Source organism: Aspergillus candidus (assembly GCF_002847045.1).
Source record: "Aspergillus candidus strain CBS 102.13 unplaced genomic scaffold BDW47scaffold_42, whole genome shotgun sequence".
NCBI lineage: Eukaryota > Fungi > Ascomycota > Eurotiomycetes > Eurotiales > Aspergillaceae > Aspergillus > Aspergillus candidus.
The window spans coordinates 175,169-191,974 of NW_020194047.1; the positions used below are offsets into that span (position 1 = coordinate 175,169).

The 16,806-nt window shown below is 50.3% G+C and overlaps 7 protein-coding genes across 7 annotated transcripts; 5 read left to right on the forward strand and 2 right to left on the reverse strand.

Annotated features, from left to right (window-relative positions):
• Positions 1-2,550: 2,550 nt before the first annotated feature.
• On the reverse strand, positions 2,551-3,387 carry BDW47DRAFT_109855 (mitochondrial 37S ribosomal protein bS16m). Its single transcript, XM_024813571.1, has 3 exons — positions 3,262-3,387; positions 2,951-3,143; positions 2,551-2,871 (listed from the first exon to the last, which is right to left on the reverse strand). The coding sequence occupies exons 1-3, from the start codon at positions 3,336-3,338 to the stop codon at positions 2,839-2,841; spliced, it is 303 nt and encodes a 100-aa protein (XP_024669814.1). The 5' UTR covers positions 3,339-3,387; the 3' UTR covers positions 2,551-2,838.
• A 184-nt stretch (positions 3,388-3,571) lies between these two features.
• BDW47DRAFT_109856 (NADHX epimerase) lies at positions 3,572-4,870 on the forward strand. Its single transcript, XM_024813572.1, has 5 exons — positions 3,572-3,776; positions 3,831-3,945; positions 4,007-4,072; positions 4,172-4,266; positions 4,353-4,870. The coding sequence occupies exons 1-5, from the start codon at positions 3,687-3,689 to the stop codon at positions 4,785-4,787; spliced, it is 801 nt and encodes a 266-aa protein (XP_024669815.1). The 5' UTR covers positions 3,572-3,686; the 3' UTR covers positions 4,788-4,870.
• An 809-nt stretch (positions 4,871-5,679) lies between these two features.
• On the forward strand, positions 5,680-7,494 carry BDW47DRAFT_133290 (uncharacterized protein; the record flags this gene model as incomplete). The annotated part of the gene is made up of 6 exons (XM_024817802.1): positions 5,680-5,696; positions 5,908-6,244; positions 6,280-6,472; positions 6,506-6,796; positions 6,845-7,197; positions 7,264-7,494. 6 exons carry the CDS (start codon positions 5,680-5,682, stop codon positions 7,492-7,494), a joined length of 1,422 nt encoding a protein of 473 aa, XP_024669816.1.
• A 238-nt stretch (positions 7,495-7,732) lies between these two features.
• Positions 7,733-10,440, reverse strand: BDW47DRAFT_109859 (WD repeat PLAP family protein). The gene is made up of 3 exons (XM_024813573.1): positions 10,255-10,440; positions 9,705-10,158; positions 7,733-9,654 (listed from the first exon to the last, which is right to left on the reverse strand). Exons 1-3 carry the CDS (start codon positions 10,300-10,302, stop codon positions 7,805-7,807), a joined length of 2,352 nt encoding a protein of 783 aa, XP_024669817.1. The 5' UTR covers positions 10,303-10,440; the 3' UTR covers positions 7,733-7,804.
• Positions 10,441-11,205: 765 nt separating this feature from the next.
• BDW47DRAFT_119285 (protein kinase-like protein) lies at positions 11,206-12,384 on the forward strand (the record flags this gene model as incomplete). Its single annotated transcript, XM_024815335.1, has 4 exons — positions 11,206-11,229; positions 11,284-11,356; positions 11,414-11,893; positions 11,957-12,384. 4 exons carry the CDS (start codon positions 11,206-11,208, stop codon positions 12,382-12,384), a joined length of 1,005 nt encoding a protein of 334 aa, XP_024669818.1.
• A 790-nt stretch (positions 12,385-13,174) lies between these two features.
• Positions 13,175-14,525, forward strand: BDW47DRAFT_133291 (uncharacterized protein; the record flags this gene model as incomplete). Its single annotated transcript, XM_024817803.1, has 2 exons — positions 13,175-13,504; positions 13,567-14,525. The coding sequence occupies 2 exons, from the start codon at positions 13,175-13,177 to the stop codon at positions 14,503-14,505; spliced, it is 1,269 nt and encodes a 422-aa protein (XP_024669819.1). The 3' UTR covers positions 14,506-14,525.
• Positions 14,526-14,771: 246 nt separating this feature from the next.
• On the forward strand, positions 14,772-16,696 carry BDW47DRAFT_109862 (WD40 repeat domain-containing protein). Its single transcript, XM_024813574.1, has 6 exons — positions 14,772-15,201; positions 15,261-15,374; positions 15,434-15,473; positions 15,542-15,637; positions 15,688-16,328; positions 16,395-16,696. Exons 1-6 carry the CDS (start codon positions 15,189-15,191, stop codon positions 16,529-16,531), a joined length of 1,041 nt encoding a protein of 346 aa, XP_024669820.1. The 5' UTR covers positions 14,772-15,188; the 3' UTR covers positions 16,532-16,696.
• The last annotated feature ends 110 nt before the right edge of the window (positions 16,697-16,806 follow it).

A 16,806-nucleotide genomic window follows, 5' to 3' on the forward strand; every position in this document is an offset into this window, starting at 1 on the left:
TGTCTTCTTTCTCTGTTCCCCTTCTTGTTCCTACGTCTACAAAATTCCAGCAACTCTCTGAAGATCCTGCGTTTAACTACTACCTTGCATCAACCTTCCATATTGTCGCACTGAAGATAGGGCTACTTACAAAATCCAAAAATGTCATCATATCTTTTATACCCGACTGGTAATCAACACACATCGTAATTCAAGCCCCATTTCATACTCACGATCATGTTTTCAAACACCCAAACTGACCACATCACTTTTGACGAATTCCGCACTGCGATCATTTCAGTAGTCCAACAGAGAAACAGCGCATACAGCAATGCGGATGCACTTTCGATCCGCTGGGAAGATGACGATACCCACGCCGACGAATCTACTACATACTTCCAAAGCATGCTAGAGATGCCAGACCTTCTCAAGGCCGACGAACTGGTCCTCCAGCCCACAGATCGCACCCCAGGCTGGACAGTCCAAACCTCCATGTGAAAATGCTCGAAATATTTCAAGAAAGGGCAATGATACCCTTCCATTACGCTGGTCGTGCATATTATGACAAATGTGCCTTCATGGCTACTGCACGGGCTGATGAAAGGCCAATGAGTTTGGGTGTCTTTTGCCTGGATCTTGCCCTGGAGCGTAGCTACTACCTAGCTGATATCGACCATGTTGACGCTGTATTCTTCTTTGACTACTACGACGCTTTTGAGATGTTGAGAGACTCGCCGAACAGCGGCGGCCGGATTGTGGAATTCCCTGCGGCAACTGGGAGGACCCCTCGCAGTGCACTTGGCTTACCTCCACCGAGAAACACGGTGACGGGAAACTTAGCTGTAGAGATTATGCGCCGACAGCGCGAAGGACACCGCCTCGTGGTATTTGCGGACCTTGTTCAGACCTTGCGTGGGCGAGATACTGTCATGGTGAAGCCCGTCCATGGTCTCACGATGGGCGCTTCCTCTGTTTGTCTCCCTCTGTTAGATTCGGTAGCCCCCGAACACCCTTTGTTACGAGCTGTCTCCAGCGTTTCGGTGTCGGAGACTATATGAACAGGACAGTCAGATGGTCATGTCTCCTGGATGAAAATCCTCCCGCCAGGTCTTTCCCTGACTCTTGATGGCGTATATCAGACGACGACCTCGACCTGTCTCGTCATTCAAGGCGCATATTCAGTTGATTCCAAGCTCAGGGGAATCAAAGGAATCAGTCTCGTCACGGAGACAGGAACCTAAAACCTTCTCTCCGAGGTTCATTCATCTACGTGCTGTATCGCATAATACTACTAGCCACTAAAAGTGAATGACAGTCGGTTAGATTTAAATTCATGACCCCTAGTTATTTCTCAACAGACAAAAGGTGGCAGTCCCAAAAGGGCGTCCTCATCTGATTATCATACCCCCCAATCTGATCACACAGTGGGAAAAGGAGATCAGTACTATGACAACTGTTTTCAAAGTTCAGGTATACCATGGTGACAGCCGTGGTAAACTAAAACTAGATCGACATCATCAAATATTTAGTGGAAAGCAAACGCCCGTCTCTACACGTCTCTTCCTTTACACCCTTCTTCAACCTTACAGACATCTATCTCTACATGTCTCTTTCTTTACATTCTTCTTTAATCTCATAGATACCTGTCTTTACATATCTCTTTCTTTAAAACTATGGAAATAAGCGCGACCAGCATCTCTAGAAGGAATACTATAGATATTATATATCTAGAGTTAGACTTATTAGATATTCTTAAAGCTATAAGCCATAAACACTTTTATTACTACTCTCTTACTCCTATATCAAGTACCCAAGACTATCACATACCCATGATTATATTACTGATACAAGCTGACCGGCCCTATTCAGGCCCATCGGTCGTCAGTGTCTTGGAAGGATCCTGGAAATGGAGATAAAATCAAGTATAATGCAATTATCTCTCCCTCTCTCCCTCACTCTCTCTCTATTTCTCAACAAGAATCTTACGCGATGTTCATTTTGTTCATTTTATTGAGTTTATCAAATTTTTTGATACATACCAAAGAGGAACTTGGAGGCTGCGCCCCAAAAGTAAATCAATGAAGAACCGTCGTAGGAGGCCGCAGTCTACGTACGACGAGTACGAATGCGAGTACCGCGCAACCAATACCAGATACAACGCGCCTCTTGAACACCTTACCAGTCAACGCGCCGGCTATCTGCGACAGCCGACTGGACGCAACCCCATTCCGCTCGAGCCAGAGTTCCCCTGCGCCGAATGTCGGCTGTAAGTTCACATCGGCTGTAAGTGATCCGCGGGTTCTGAATACTACGAGGGAGGTGAGGATGGGAGAAGGATTTCCGTCATGAAACTTTATAGCTCCTGTTGATACATCCGCTGAACCCGGAGATAGATGAACCGTCTGGGAACTGTCTCATACAGGACCGCAATTTGTAGCCGGTGCGCTTGCGTCACCGGATCCCGACTATATAGATATTAGACAGGATATACCAGATGGTCGAGGCTATAAGTCTGATGACATATTCATGACATGCCACAACGTCAAGACCGTTAATGCAGAGCTAGGCCAGTGGAAATGCGGAATCTCTCATGTCATAATGTAATATAACAAACCCTTGTAATGTACAGGTAGGTAGATAGGTGGATAGGTCAGAAGTAGCGAGCTCTTCTGTACTGCGATCCCAAATAAGAAAATAGAGCAATAATATAACAGCCCACTGTAAACGCCTCGACAAATGCCAGAATCAAACCCGCTCAGAGGGTCATTTGAGAGGGTGCGCTCTCTCGTTTGACCCCGTAGATAACGCACCATAGCTAACACACCACGACGAACACCACACCTAAGGAGATGGAAAAGTTCAGTTCTTCTGCTTGGGTTTCATCAACCCGCCCTACAGTCGCAACATTACCAGTTAGCTTTGTCCCTTAAACACGAACGCCTCAATCATGCTCCCTCAGGATATAACCCACCAGACTCAGTAACTTCCACACACTGTCGCTGGGCTGCGCCCCCACACCAAGCCAGTATTTCGTCCGCGACTGATCGAGCGTCACGTCTTTGACCGGGCGAGCCGAGGCGTTCTCGTCGTGGACATTGTTGTTCGTTTTGGGGACGGGGTCGTACGTGCCGATGACTTCGAGGGGTTTGTTGCTGCGGGCGGATCTATTTCTGTTAGCTGGGTGGAACGTGCAGAAATTTGCAATCGCTTTGGTGTTGAGTTGCTGAACAGCGACTTCTCGTCGGGGAAGAGAAAAGTAGAGCGAGAAAAAAGAAAACATACCGAGCCTGCGCAACGACGATATTGTAAAAAGGCTGGTGCTTGTTGCCGAAACGGGCGAGACGAATGCGAAGAACCATCTTGGCGGGTATGAATTGACGCTGGACGGGGAAGACTGCTGGCGCTGCGAGACGAACCTCCGGAGACAATTAATTGATTCTGATGCGATTCCCATCGGCGCTGCTCTCCGGGTGTTAGTTATTCCGAAGTTATCAGATCGGGACTAGCGCAGGACGACGTGGGACTACTTACATAAGCGTGATATGATGATGCTATGCTAACTATGATGCAATGAATGCCTTTCACTTATTTAGTTCGACCTTTCCTGCTCTGGAGTTGTTCAATTGGTCTCGCAATCGTTGACTACTGCTCTCACGGTCAGATAGATACCTTCTGACTAATTAATTTTGTAAAACGCGCCGTACTGTATGTTTCGGCCTGCATTGTTCTCTCGCTGCCTTCGTCCTGCTGCACTCCGGTACAGATACTACTCCCGAACCGCAAGGATGTCGTTGAAGGTGCGCTCTCGATTGAACCTAGTATATGTTAGACTAGAGCTAATGAGTGTGTAGGCCATCTCGTCGAAAGATGCTGCGTCGCTTGACAAGGACCTTATGGACGCGGACATCGGCGGTTGGTCCTTGGACCAGCTGATGGAGCTGGCGGGGCTGTCTGTTTCGCAGGCTGGTATATTGACACCTTCTGCCTAGGTAAAAATGGCTGGACTGACAGTAATTCACTTGGATAGTCTATCGAGTCCATCCTCCTAGCGCGGGAAAGAATGTCCTTGTTGTTTGTGGGCCGGGTAACAACGGTATGTTGTAGCACGCATCCATCATTGCTTTTGACAAACACGACCAAAGAGAACAGAAAGAGATGAATCAAGTAGATTCATGGCTAATATGACAAACAGGAGGTGACGGCCTCGTGGCAGCTCGCCATCTAGCCCAATACGGCTACACCCCATCCATCTACTATCCCAAGGAGGGCAAGAATCCCCTCTACCAGGTATGATTCCCCATCTTTTTCAACAAGACAGCAATCAAGCAATCAATCAAGAAAAAAACAACCAAAGAAAGAGACTAACCAACCAGCGCCTCAAAACCCAACTCCACAACCTCTCCGTCCCCTTCATCACAGACCTCCCCCCCGCAATCCGCACCTCCGACTTTCTCGTAGACGCCATCTTCGGCTTCTCCTTTGGTGGACCCCTGCGCGACCCCTTCCCAACCATCATCTCGCAGATCGAAACCGCCTCCATCCCTGTTTTGAGCGTCGACGCCCCCAGCTCCTGGGACGTCGAGTCCGGGCCGCCCGAGTCCGGCCCCGGCTCGAAGTTCATGCCTGATGCTCTGATCAGTCTCACGGCTCCTAAGCCCTGCGTGTGCTTTTACCGGGGTCGCCATTTTCTGGGTGGGCGCTTTTTGACTGATGCTGTGGCGCGGAAATATGGGTTGGATGTCCCTGCTTATCCGGGGGTTGATCAGGTTGTTGAGATGCCTGTTGATGCTGATGGGGGGAGGCTATAGCGGTTGATGTTTATTCTCTATTTATGTCCATATTAATATCTAGTTAAATCTATACTTATATCTATCGCTTGTCTTATTTTGGATTTTGCTCTTCCGGACTTTCTTTGAGCGACTTTTTGCAACCATGCAACCTATGGCCTAGCTCAGGCGCCAGCCCAGGTTCCAGACGGCCCAATATACAAAGTATGTTTCTGCTTGGAGTGATTTCCCCAATGACCATAGCTATAGTGCTGATCTCTCACACACTGGCTTGCTTGTCTGACTGAAGCTGATTAGTTTTCTCAGTCCAGTATATTTCATCATCTTCCTGCGTCCGGCGAGTATCAACCCATGGAACTCCACCGGATAGAATGAATGCCAGAGTGCTACCAGCTATTGGAAGATACTAGTAAAACCAGTATTATTAGCTTACCTCAAAGGTGACAAGATCAGAAGATGAACTCACAAATATTGTAAAGCAATCTCCTGCACACTTAGAGCTCCAGCATCAAGAAGCATCTTGATCTCCTTATGATCTAACGAGGCCTGATCTTGTAGCTGCCTTTTTAGTTTGTTCTAGAAGATAGTGCCTCCTATGCTTTGTAACACTGCACTCCCAAAGTATTGCATGAAGAGAACAGTGGCTATCCTGACTAGAATGTTGCGAGGTCTATTAATTAGTACCAGCTGAACTGTAAGTAAAGGGATCTAGGCTGTAAATTTATCACCCAGGCCCTGGAAGATCTGGTAACTAATCTATGATGTGAAGGTTAAGAATATAGTAAATATTATGTAAAGCCTGTTCGCAATGCAGAGAAAGGCAGAACCAATGAAGACCCATGGATTATAATATTTGAGGTGTTTAGCTATAGTAATGTAGTGTCAGTATAAAGTTTTGTCAAGTGGTAAGAACATGACCTGTCTTACCTAGTATCCCAGAGATAAGTGCTCTAAAAGCCTGAGTGCAGACCGCAGGTAGAAGCATGACTCCACACACTTGCTGCTAAATCACATACTGATAAGGCATCTTATTTCGAATCATTACTGGAGAAGAATATTATCTCAACTGTTTTGACTGGGACCTAAGGATACAGTTGCTTCCTATATCTATAACAGGAATATCATCCCCTTCTATAATCAGTAATACTTTGTTACAGCCGAGCCCTGTCCCCGAACCGCCCAACGATTTTATCACGCGGAGACTTCTGAATATCACAGAAGGTGAAGGACTTCTCCTCAAGTTCCGTACTGACCTAATGCCCCTCTTTCCCTTCGTCATATTACCCGAAGTGAGCTTTGCCGAACCTCGCAATGAGTCTCCCTTCCTCCTCTTGTGCATAATGACCGCTTGTCTCGAGCACAAGCCCGCTCTGCAGCAGAAATTAGAATTAGAAGCCCGAGCTGTGGTCTCTACCCGCATAGTAATGAGCATGGAGAGGGACATGGATTTACTGGGGGGTTACTGGTTCATATCGCTTGTCATCACTATCATTGGCGTACCTATCATACCCAGGTGTACTTGCTTCTTCAGATGGCCATGACTATCGTTGTTGGGTTGGGCCTTGATAGACACGACAACTTTAGCATGCAACGTATCTCTCGTTCTGAAAAACAGACGGAGGAGTCACAAGGGACAAGCGCTCTATTTGACTCCGGACGGACAACGTGCCTTCTTCCGCGTGCCTTCTTAGGATGCTACTACCCATGTTCCAAGTGAGGGCTTCTAGCATACCGCACAGTGCTATTAACTAACAAGACAAAGACCTCCATATTCCGGCGACAGCTAACCATGAAACATACAGACTGGGTCGAGTGTTGTGCCCATAGCTTAGGGCAAAGGGCCGAGTATCCGTATCCCACGGACCAGTCTCTAAAGGCGCTAATTGAGATACAAGCGCTTGTCCAGAAATCGGAGCGAGAAGATGAAGATCCTACCCACGAGATGAGCAAGGACGAACTCTTCCAGTCTATAGACTTACTGGAGAATCGAATCGAGCGCCTTCTCGCACAGGGACCACAGTTCAATACCTGTATGTCCATCTGAGCCTGATTATTTTTCCACGTACTGATCCGACCAGGGTCTCTGCGTCTCGAGCTCAACGCAACTCCTGTCCTTGTTCTCGGCCATACCCTCCGCCAACAAAGGGATGTCCATGCTCAACATGAACATGAGAAACAGCACTTCCTCACCATCGCGCGCTCCGCGCTCAACATCGTAACGGTATTCCTCGCATCACCAGCTTCAGTCGCACGCAATCTCCCCATGTCCAGCTACACAACCATCTGGTACGGCCTTCTCGTGTTATCAAAGCTGAGCTTGCTCTCAGACACCACAACAAAAGACAAGACAGTCGAAGTCCATCACAAAGATATTCATGATCTTGGCCTTGCCGTTTTGCAGAAAATGGAGGCAATGTCGCGGGGAGATGATGTTTAGAGTAATTGCCGTGCGGTGATTGGGTCTATGCTGTCCTGGTTGGAAGGTAGTCGGATACAGCCCCATTCAGTACGAGATCGAGGAAATACGTCAATTGCCCGGGACGCTGAGAACGCGAATACTTTACAACAATCTGTACCGGAGGATCCCTTTGGTGACAAAGAGCCTGCTGCAGCGGTGACTGAAGATTGCGATGCTACTGTATGGCAACAGATGGTGCAAGATTTGACCTGGATAGGATGGCCGGTGGAGCAGCAGCAGTCCGCCGTAGATCTAGCTTACATGCCTTGAAAGCAATGTGACTTTCATATGCGTCAAGGATCCTCAGCCTTCAACCGCCCGCTACGAACTATGTGCAGTGGTAGGTGGGATTTTAAGCCAACCTGAGCGGTAGATCCGTAATGCCTATATTTGTTCAATATGCATATAGATGTTTAATTCCACCGTGATCGTGGCGTACGCTACTGACAACGATAATCGTCGCTCTAAATTTAAAACTGATGTCTACTTAAATAGAACTGAAGGTAACTTATATCATTGTTCGATTGATTCATCAGGCATGACTAATGTGATATGTGATTCTATCGTGAAAACATCTTCCCTACATCGACTCTCTGATCTCGTTGATGATGCCCTTCACCCGCGGCTCCTTGCCAATCCCAGACGTAGCAACACGGTCGAGGACGTTCCGCACGTCGTACACCTGCCGCGCCGCGCTCTTGATTTCCTCTCCTAGCGCTGTGATCAACGTCCCTAGCGCCACGAGACTGCGGTAGACTGCTTCCGAGTCCTTCTCGCCGGCGATCATCTGGACTAGTTCGGCGAGGAGATGGAGGCCCATTTCTGAGGACTCTGGGTCTGAGGCCCGTTCCTCGGTGGTGAAGTAGACGGCGTAGTTGATGTAGAGGGTTGCGACGGCGATGGTCAGGTTGCGGTTGGGTGTTGCTCCGCTGTCGGCTAGTGCGGATTTCACTGCTGGCATGATCTGCTCGAGCTTGCTGACCGCGAGACGACGGCCTGCATCCGTCTCGAACAGATTGGCGAGCATTCGCACCGACAGCATGGCGTTGTTTACGTTCAGCGGCGACTCGAACACGCCGCTGGCTTGGATCCCCGAGATGAGATCCTTGCCGTGGTAATCTGCGGTGGCGGTCACTGGAGTCGCTGCTGCGAGGAGACGCAGGAGGTCTAAGCCGGGTAGCTTGTTTGCGGGAGGCCATGTCGTCGCAATCTTAAACAGTAGTTCAAGCCCGCTTTCCACCGCGGGCGACTTCGTGAGACTCTCTGGTTTCTCTAGCTGCCCGCACAGAGCGACCACCGTCTCGACTTCGGGGGGACTCAAGGACACATCTTTCGATCCGGACGAGGCAAGATGGTCGTTGATTTCTTGAATTTTCTTGGCGATCACCTTGAGGTTGGCGCCCTTGATGGAGAGGTACGTCTTCTGCGGGAGGACCGTGGGGCGGGATTCGGGGATCGATGGTGGCTCGGATGCCTCGCCTGGGCGGTAGCGTCTTTCCTGGCCCCAAGGGTCCGCACCCGGCGCGGTTTCTTGAGTAGGCTGGCCTAGAGTGGCCCCTTGTGTGTTTTGGACGATGAATTGTGCAACCTGGTCGAGGTAGCTCATCGGGAGCTCGTTGTCCTGGATGAATTTCGTCGCCGCTTCGTACGGGTTCTGCGAGACGTTGAAGGGGAGTTTGAGAGGTGGCTTTCCGTCCTCCACGTCCACGTCGAATACATAGTCGTAGTCCTGCCCGTGGTACTCGGTCTTCTTCCCGCTGCTGGCCGCGGAGTCAACCACGGTGCCCACTGCGATCCACTCTTGCGATGCTGCCGACCACGTGTGAGCGGTGATGCTACCGTTGTCCTCGCGGATCATCTGCACTTGTCCGTCCTTGGTGCCTGACTTTTGCTTGAGAAATTCCGGGCCGGGGAGCTGTTCTTTGTTCACCTTCCCGACCTGCTGCTCGGGTATTGCCGATTCTCTCACCGTCTGCTCAAATTGCTGAACGACCTCTGGGCTGGCAACCCGCTCATCGCTTCTGGTGAAAATTCGTGTAATACGGTCGCTTGCTCCGGTCACAATATCGCCATTATCTTTGCACGCGTCGACGCTCCAGACTGAAATAGCTGGGTGCGTGATCGTCTGCACACACTGGGTGCCATTCCAGACCCTCACTGTCCGGTCCTCTCCTGAGCTCACCAACTCTCCCGACGGCAGAACGGCAATGGAGTACACGAAGCTTTCGTGGCCATGTAACTCAGCAACGAGGTCTCCCTTGAGGGTAAAGAGTCGAATGATCCCGTCGTTGCTGGCAGAAGCGAATTGTGCTCCCGAAGGATGAGACTCGGGCAGCTTGCACAAGGCCCGGACCACATCCTTCGAGTCCTTGATGCTCCCCAACAACTTCCCTGACGTATTGAATATCCGAATAATCTTATCCGCGCAACCTAGAGATAATCAGCATCATGGTAACACCCTGTCCGTCAGGCCGACCTACCCGTGATGATGGTATCTTTGTCATAGGCGAGGACCGCCCAGACACTCCCTTCGTGACCTTCCAAGACGGTCCTGCATTCCCACTTGCCTACCTCCCACAATCTCGCGGAAGAATCCCAGCTCCCACTTACAATCCACCCACCCTCCGGTGACACATCCAAGGCGCAGACGTTGCCCGCATGGCCCAGTAGCATTGCATCTGCATTGTCGCCCGCTGTCTTGCCCGGTTGTTTCGCTTCGATGATCGTATCCTGTCCCCCGGAGATCACGAGGCCCTCCGGAAAGTCGGATGTGGGTGGGTAATATGCCACGGTGTTGACGAAGCCCGAGCCGTGGGAGGTGATGGCGTAGTCGTATGTCGGAGGCGGGGTAGAGACAACTTTCCACAAACGCACGGTCGCATCTCGAGAGGCTGAGCACACTACATTGGAATTCAAGTAGGCCACGGCACGGACCTGTATTTCGAGATGACAGACGATTAGAGATCAGGAGTTCAGAAAGGTCAAGGTGGTGTTGTGGCGGTCAATGTCAACAGACGGGGGAACTCTTACATCATCGCCGTGGCCTTCTAAAGAAGCGGAGATCTTGAAGTCAGGCATGCATACAGTTTGTTCGTAGAGAGGAGGTAAACAGGAGCAATTCAAGGTAGGTTAAACCAGAAGGGAAAGGATCAAATGGAGGGATGATAATCAGAAACACAGGTCTTTCAGGGTCACTTTGACCATTGAGTTGTAGTAGGGGGGGAACTTGGTTGTCTCAACCCATAGTAAGAACGCCCATAGTTAACGGGATGGCGTAACTGCGGTGAGTCAGCATGATCAGGTACCGTCACGTGCGCGGGGAAGAAGGTACTAGAACCTCTCCGTCCATCCACTCTATAACTTCAATATCAATACAGTTGTTCATTCTCGAATGAAGAGGAATGGAGAAGATAGAGAGAATGGAGCACTGCGCTGGCTGACCGCTTCCAGCAGAGATCTTCTCCTGTCCAACAAATATCAACCCTGCCAGTTGATCAACTTTTGGACCGCCAACAGTCCCAGGCACGTCTCATTGCATGAAGTATTCGATTGTCTGTCTGGACGAATTGAATCAAATCGACAGAAATATGTCTTTGAAGGCGAAGGTTTTACCGTGCTATGGGATAATGATCGATTCCAGCCCTTTGATCAACACAATTGCCAATAAAAACAGGCTCGTCTACTTTCACGCATGCTTTGAACCGGGTCAACAAAGCCGTTTGATGTCTTTGACTAGACAACATGATGAAAGAATTTATTGCTAGGACGATGTTGATTGTTGGCATGAAACTATCACCTTCAAAGCCCTTTCAAACCCCAACTCTGGTTCCCATTGTTAGTATTATACATGCTGTAGAGTACTCATCATCATAAACTCTGTATATAAGACATCCTTATGCACGGTGGGAATATGACCGACTTGTGTCTTCATCTTAACATCGTACAATTCGACACGTACTGAAACACTTTGAAGCTTTCATCATGGCCGCAGACTTGAACCAGATTGTACGTTGATCTCTAGCACGCTGTTTGACCTCCCTTGCTGATCGAGCCCCTTAGGATCTCGTCGTTGGTGGTAGATTTCGCTTACTTGAATATGTAGCCGGTGGTTCTTTCGGAGAAGTCTTCATGGGTATACACAACCCTCTGGTCCCTTCGGTTGAAATCTGCTAACCGCCCGACGCTGTAGCGACCGACCTCCAGAAATCCCAGACCGTCGCGATCAAACTGGAGCCGAAGATAGACAGTCTCGAACCCTCTCCCCTCGCGCTAGAACTAGACATCTACCGGAGTCTCTCGGGAGGCGTGGGCATGCCGAAAATGTACTGGTATGGCGAAGAGGGCGACTATCGAGTGATGGCAGTTGAGCTACTCGGTCCCACCCTCCAAGATCTCCTCACCTACGTCGGCAATCGCTTCAGCCTGAAGACGGTTCTCATGATTGCAGACCAGTTGATCTGTCGTCTTCGCTTCATGCACTCGAGGAAGGTCCTCCACCAAGACGTCACCGCGGGTAATGTGATCCTGGGCACCGGCCGGAAAGGCAACTGCATCTACCTCACCGACTTTGGCTGTGCTGCTCAGTACTTTGTGGACCCGAGCCAGGCAGACCCATTTGACAGAATTGGGACAGACACCTTTGCCAGCATAAGTGCGCACGCTGGACGTGGTAAGTCGCCTTCTTGTTTTCTTCAAACGCCTGATTGATCATGCAGACTGACCATGCAAATAGCCCAGTGTCCTCGAGACGACCTGGAAAGCCTCGGGTTCCTTCTGCTCTATCTTCTGGGAGCTAAATTCCCGTGGGATGACTACGTCCCGAGATTCCCCATGAACCAAGACCTGATATGGAGGGACCTAGGCCAAATCAAGAGCGACACCACGATTGAGAGACTCTGTGAAGGTTTCCCGTATGCCTTTCAGTTGTATTTCCAACATGTCCGATCGCTACAGTACCACGACCGGCCGAATTACTCCTATCTGCGGAGTATTTTCCGAGAGTCATTTGTCGATAGTGGATTTGAGTACGATCATGTCTATGATTGGACGGCTCAATTGTTTGAGATCGTTCGAGAGAGGGGACCGGAGGAAACTGATGATAGCACTGTCCCTGCTACGGACGATCATAGTGAGGGTGGCATGCCCATTCCAGCTGCGTGAATACTGGGCGCAAAGTGTCGTGAAGAAAATGATGGTTCTTTCGTCTCCATGTGTGGCAGTGTGCATTTGGATCTTGTCTTGAGCGTTTCTTTGTTTAGATTTGTTATTAGGCATTTGCCAGATGGTGGAATTTTGGATAGATATAGACTTACACATTGACTAATTTTGAGAAATATCAAAGAATTGTCTGCAACTACGTTATGTTTATGGTATACACCTATAGTAAGGTGTACATTATGAGGCAGTGATTGTAAGCGGACCTTCCAAACGCAGAGTTAATTTTTCTCTTGCTTCATATTCTACAAGTTTGATTCATCAGATTATCGCCACTGTATACCCTCATCTTGGATGGCTTCAAATCATCAAACTGATCGATTCTATCCATCTTGGCTCGGCTTAGCTGCTAAATGCTGGCATTCTGCAGCATGACCGTTTCCCGGTTTGAGTCTATTATTAGCAGCCCTTGTTAGTTTCGGACTCATTGATCGGCCGAGGTAGCATGTCCATTGTTCGAACAGAGAGTCATTCTATTACAAAGGGTTGTAGACCTCGACACGTGGGCTTTGTGCCAACCCTGCACACCAGCGAAGAGGAGACAAAGAAGATGAGACAAACAAAGCAGCATGAAAGTACCGTCTTCGAAAACATTTAAGAAGAACGATGTCGACCCTGAAAAGAGCCTCGACATACCGGAAGATACCCCATACGTGTGTCAACGTTCAAACTCAGTTACCCCTGATCGTAATCCGTTATACCACTGCGAATATACCTACCCTGTCTCCATCTCAGGATGGACGAACAGGCAAATAACCCCGCCACTGGCTGGGGCCAAATGGGCCCAGACGAAAATAGTGGAATGCTCGCCCTGTCCGTACTCCCCGACTACGTGGATCTCGGACGCGCATACTGGGACAGCTTGAACAAGATCCACCTCACACCCCGCGCGATTCTCGAGTTCAAAATCCGAGTAGAGACCTTCCGGCAGCTCAAAGAGCTCGCTGGAGAAGAACTACCTGAGATAGAGGTGCCGACGGTGGAGGGGCGGATGGCGACAGACGTGAAAGTATTTGCCAGACGTGGCGGTCCTGATCTAAGCAGCTTTCGCGGGTTGACACTTCGGGTATGTAAGCCATTTCTCCTGTCCATTTCCGATTAGAGCTAGCTAACAGTGCCCATCCCTAGAGAGAGGCAAATGAAAACAAGGGCGAACAGATCATCGGCCCCCCAATCACCCGAGTCACCGCTTACGATGCAAACTTCGAAGTCTTCATGGACAACCACGGCTGCGCCGTGGCCGAAGTAGAAGATCCCCGGCCCAAGAACATTGACGAGTTGACTGCTGTGGTCAACAGGCGACGAGACTCCGTCGCGCAAAGTACATCTAAGGACTATATGACCTTCATAGAGAAGGCCCGCGAGGAGCATGAGATCGAAAGATTTGACGATGTCTTGCTGGCCATCTACCGCCACAAAAACAACATGATGCGCGGACCGGACATGGAAACCCGATGCCATGAGCAGCTGGAAGACCTGGAGCGGCTCAACGAGTGTCTCATCCGTGCAAGTCCCGACATGTACGACGGGGCCAAGGAGAGTACGCTCAACGCCGAGATCCTCCACAAGCTGCGGCCGGTCCTCCAGACCGAAAAAGACGGGGGCCCGATTCTTCCGAATTTCTTCTTCGACTGCACCGAGGCAGAGGGGAGACAATCCGTCGGGAAGCTCCAGGCGCTACACTCTGGGGTCTATGGTGCACGAGCGTTCCATCGTCTGCAGTGCTTTCTCCAAGGCGAGGAAGCGGCCCCTATTTACGATGGGAACGCATACACGATCGCGGTCGTGATGGTAGGTTATCATTTGTGCTTTTATTGCATCGCTCCTTGTCCCCCGACAAGCCCAACCCGACAGACGGACTATAAGATGTGGTTGTTTCGTGAGATCAACATGAAACGCGGCTACAAACCCTTCCTGACAGCTCTCGCTGCGTTCAAGAACTGTCGGGAATGGGCCCATCAGCAGCGCAATCGGTTGATCAGCGAGGCAAACGACGCCGGGAGAAGGAAAAGGAAGCACTCTGAGGATGATTCACAGGGTTCGCAGGACAAGGTCAGGCGTGTCTGACCACGTACTGAGGGGAAAGGAGTTTGGAGTTCGTAGTTTGGCGACGATATCAATTGACATGTAGAGATGCATAGATTAGTAATAGAATTATGTTCACAATATCACGCGTGCTATCTCTTATCGATAAGGACGGGGCCTCACGTGCAGGGACCACGCTAACCCCCAAGTGGACTAGCGTGGGATGTCAAGAAAGCGGAATCAATCGAGGTGGAAGTTGGGAATAACATCCATTCCTTTCTTTCTTTCTTTCTTTCCTGACGATTTTACGAAGGCCCCCCTTTTTCCTTTCTCATCCACCTCCCCCTCCGGACTTCTTGTACCGGGCTAGGTATCTTCTAGGACCACTGCCGGACTCGCTGTCTTCCGATTGTGGTCTCTCCCCGCTTCTTTTTCTCTCCCACCCCTCCTCCAACTTTCTCCGAATTCTGCATTCCATTCGAAATACATCCCCACGATTCGGGGTGACGACTTGACGAGACGACGAATTTCATTCTGTACTATCATCTACGTCTATACTTTTGTGCGTTGAGCTTGTAGAGTTTCATCTCCCTGTATCCTGGGCGTTGCTTGGACCCGTGTCGACCTACTGCGGATCTCTGCATTTAACGGCCGCACCGAAACCCTCCTCCGTCTGCTGGACCACGCAAAACGATTCATCTTGGGAGACTCTTTATTTCAATTCCATGATGCCGTCCGGTATGTCGCATACCCCTATACCGTTGTGCGCAACCGTCGTCCACGACTAACCCGTCTAGATATCCCTAAGGTTGTACCTTTGACGTGCCACGGACACTCGCGCCCCGTGCCGCATCTTAGCTTCTCCTCGACCGTGGAGGATGACCAGTACTATCTCATCTCTGCTTGCAAGGGTATGTCTTTTCCTAGTCTATACTCGGTATCGTGGTTGACCGATGAATGCTTGATCCAGACAACAACCCCATGCTCCGAGATGGCATCACTGGCGACTGGTATGCTTGCACCCCGCTTTTCTCCCTCAGCTTCTTTTCTACGCAGGTCTTTTCTAAACATATTACAGGATTGGAACTTTCCTCGGTCACAAGGGAGCAGTATGGCAAGCCCGTCTCTCCACAGATGCCAACATAGCAGCAACGGCAGCGGCAGACTTCTCTGCGTGAGTTCCACCAACACCACTCTCTACCTACCTTATCTAACACCCAATAGTAAAGTCTGGGACACTCACTCCGGAGAGTGTCTGCACACGCTGCAACACGCGCATATCTGCCGCGCCATTGCCTTCCCCATCCAGCCGTCCCCGCGGGTCCTCGCAACCGGTGGATATGAGAAGAAGCTGCGCATCTTCGATCTCTCACGCAGCAGCGGCAGCGGCAGCAACAGCAACAGCTCGTCGCCCACCTTCCCGTCCCCTACGAACGGCGACAACGGCGCCGCGGCCCTCACCAGCTACGAGATCGGCCCCGGTGTCCACGGCGGCACCATCAAGTCCATCATCTGGAACCAGGATTACAACATCCTCACGACCGCCGCCGAAGACCGCAAGATCCGCTGGTGGGATCTCCGCTCTCGCCACCCTATCGTCGAGCACACCGTCCAGGGCAACATCGGCAGCTGCGAGCTCAACACCCTCGCCACGCGGCCCAACGACCCCGGCATCCTCACCGTCGCGGCGGGCAAATCCGTCTACCTGTTCGACGGCATGAACCCAGGCCGTCTCCTCAAGAAGTCAACCTTCAACTACGAGGTCGCCAGCGCAGCCGTCAACAACGAAACCGGCCGATTAGTGACGGGCAGTGCAGACGACACCTGGGCACGAGTCTACGATCTCCGAACAGACGAAGAGCTAGGTACGTGTACCCCAACTTCCCCCAACATCAAATCCAGCCAACCAACTAACAATCCCCAACCAACAGAAGTCCAAAAAGGCCACCACGGCCCCATCTGGTCCGTCAGCTTCTCCCCAGACGGAAAACTCTACGGCACCGGCAGCGAAGACGGAACCATCAAATTGTGGAAAGCCTGTCGCGAGACGTACGGTTTGTGGCGGTGATATTTATATATAGAAACCACATCTCCACATTATACCTCTTTGCTTCCGTTATCTTCTTTCTCACTAAATGTAAGGAAATCAACTTACACACCTGCTACCTACCTATCTGTCTACCCACCGTCCACCTCTACTTCCGTCCCCCATGTATATACATACCATATCCCCACAATTTTTTCTTTCCCTCTTTCTGCTCTTTTCTTAGCAACCTACATTCTAAATTAGTAACGTGGATGGATATTCCAGTCACCTTGTCAGTGTTAGCTGGTTGGGTAATT

What these genes read in the sequence shown, in the direction of transcription:
- BDW47DRAFT_109862 (XM_024813574.1), top strand. An exon ending in GATGGCATCACTGGCGACTG is followed by an intron (nt 15,474 to 15,541) that starts GTATGCTTGCAC and finishes AACATATTACAG; the next exon opens with GATTGGAACTTTCCTCGGTC. An exon ending in CCGAACAGACGAAGAGCTAG is followed by an intron (nt 16,329 to 16,394) that starts GTACGTGTACCC and finishes CCCAACCAACAG; the next exon opens with AAGTCCAAAAAGGCCACCAC.
- BDW47DRAFT_109856 (XM_024813572.1), top strand. Translation starts at nt 3,687, where the DNA reads ATGTTTCGGCCTGCATTGTTCTCTCGCTGCCTTCGTCCTGCTGCACTC. An exon ending in CCGCAAGGATGTCGTTGAAG is followed by an intron (nt 3,777 to 3,830) that starts GTGCGCTCTCGA and finishes ATGAGTGTGTAG; the next exon opens with GCCATCTCGTCGAAAGATGC. An exon ending in GCTGTCTGTTTCGCAGGCTG is followed by an intron (nt 3,946 to 4,006) that starts GTATATTGACAC and finishes TCACTTGGATAG; the next exon opens with TCTATCGAGTCCATCCTCCT.
- BDW47DRAFT_109855 (XM_024813571.1), bottom strand. Translation starts at nt 3,338, where the DNA reads ATGGTTCTTCGCATTCGTCTCGCCCGTTTCGGCAACAAGCACCAGCCT. An exon ending in ATCGTCGTTGCGCAGGCTCG is followed by an intron (nt 3,144 to 3,261) that starts GTATGTTTTCTT and finishes TAACAGAAATAG; the next exon opens with ATCCGCCCGCAGCAACAAAC. An exon ending in TGTGGAAGTTACTGAGTCTG is followed by an intron (nt 2,872 to 2,950) that starts GTGGGTTATATC and finishes TTGCGACTGTAG; the next exon opens with GGCGGGTTGATGAAACCCAA.
- BDW47DRAFT_109859 (XM_024813573.1), bottom strand. Translation starts at nt 10,302, where the DNA reads ATGCCTGACTTCAAGATCTCCGCTTCTTTAGAAGGCCACGGCGATGAT. An exon ending in TAGAAGGCCACGGCGATGAT is followed by an intron (nt 10,159 to 10,254) that starts GTAAGAGTTCCC and finishes CTCGAAATACAG; the next exon opens with GTCCGTGCCGTGGCCTACTT. An exon ending in CAAAGATACCATCATCACGG is followed by an intron (nt 9,655 to 9,704) that starts GTAGGTCGGCCT and finishes GATTATCTCTAG; the next exon opens with GTTGCGCGGATAAGATTATT.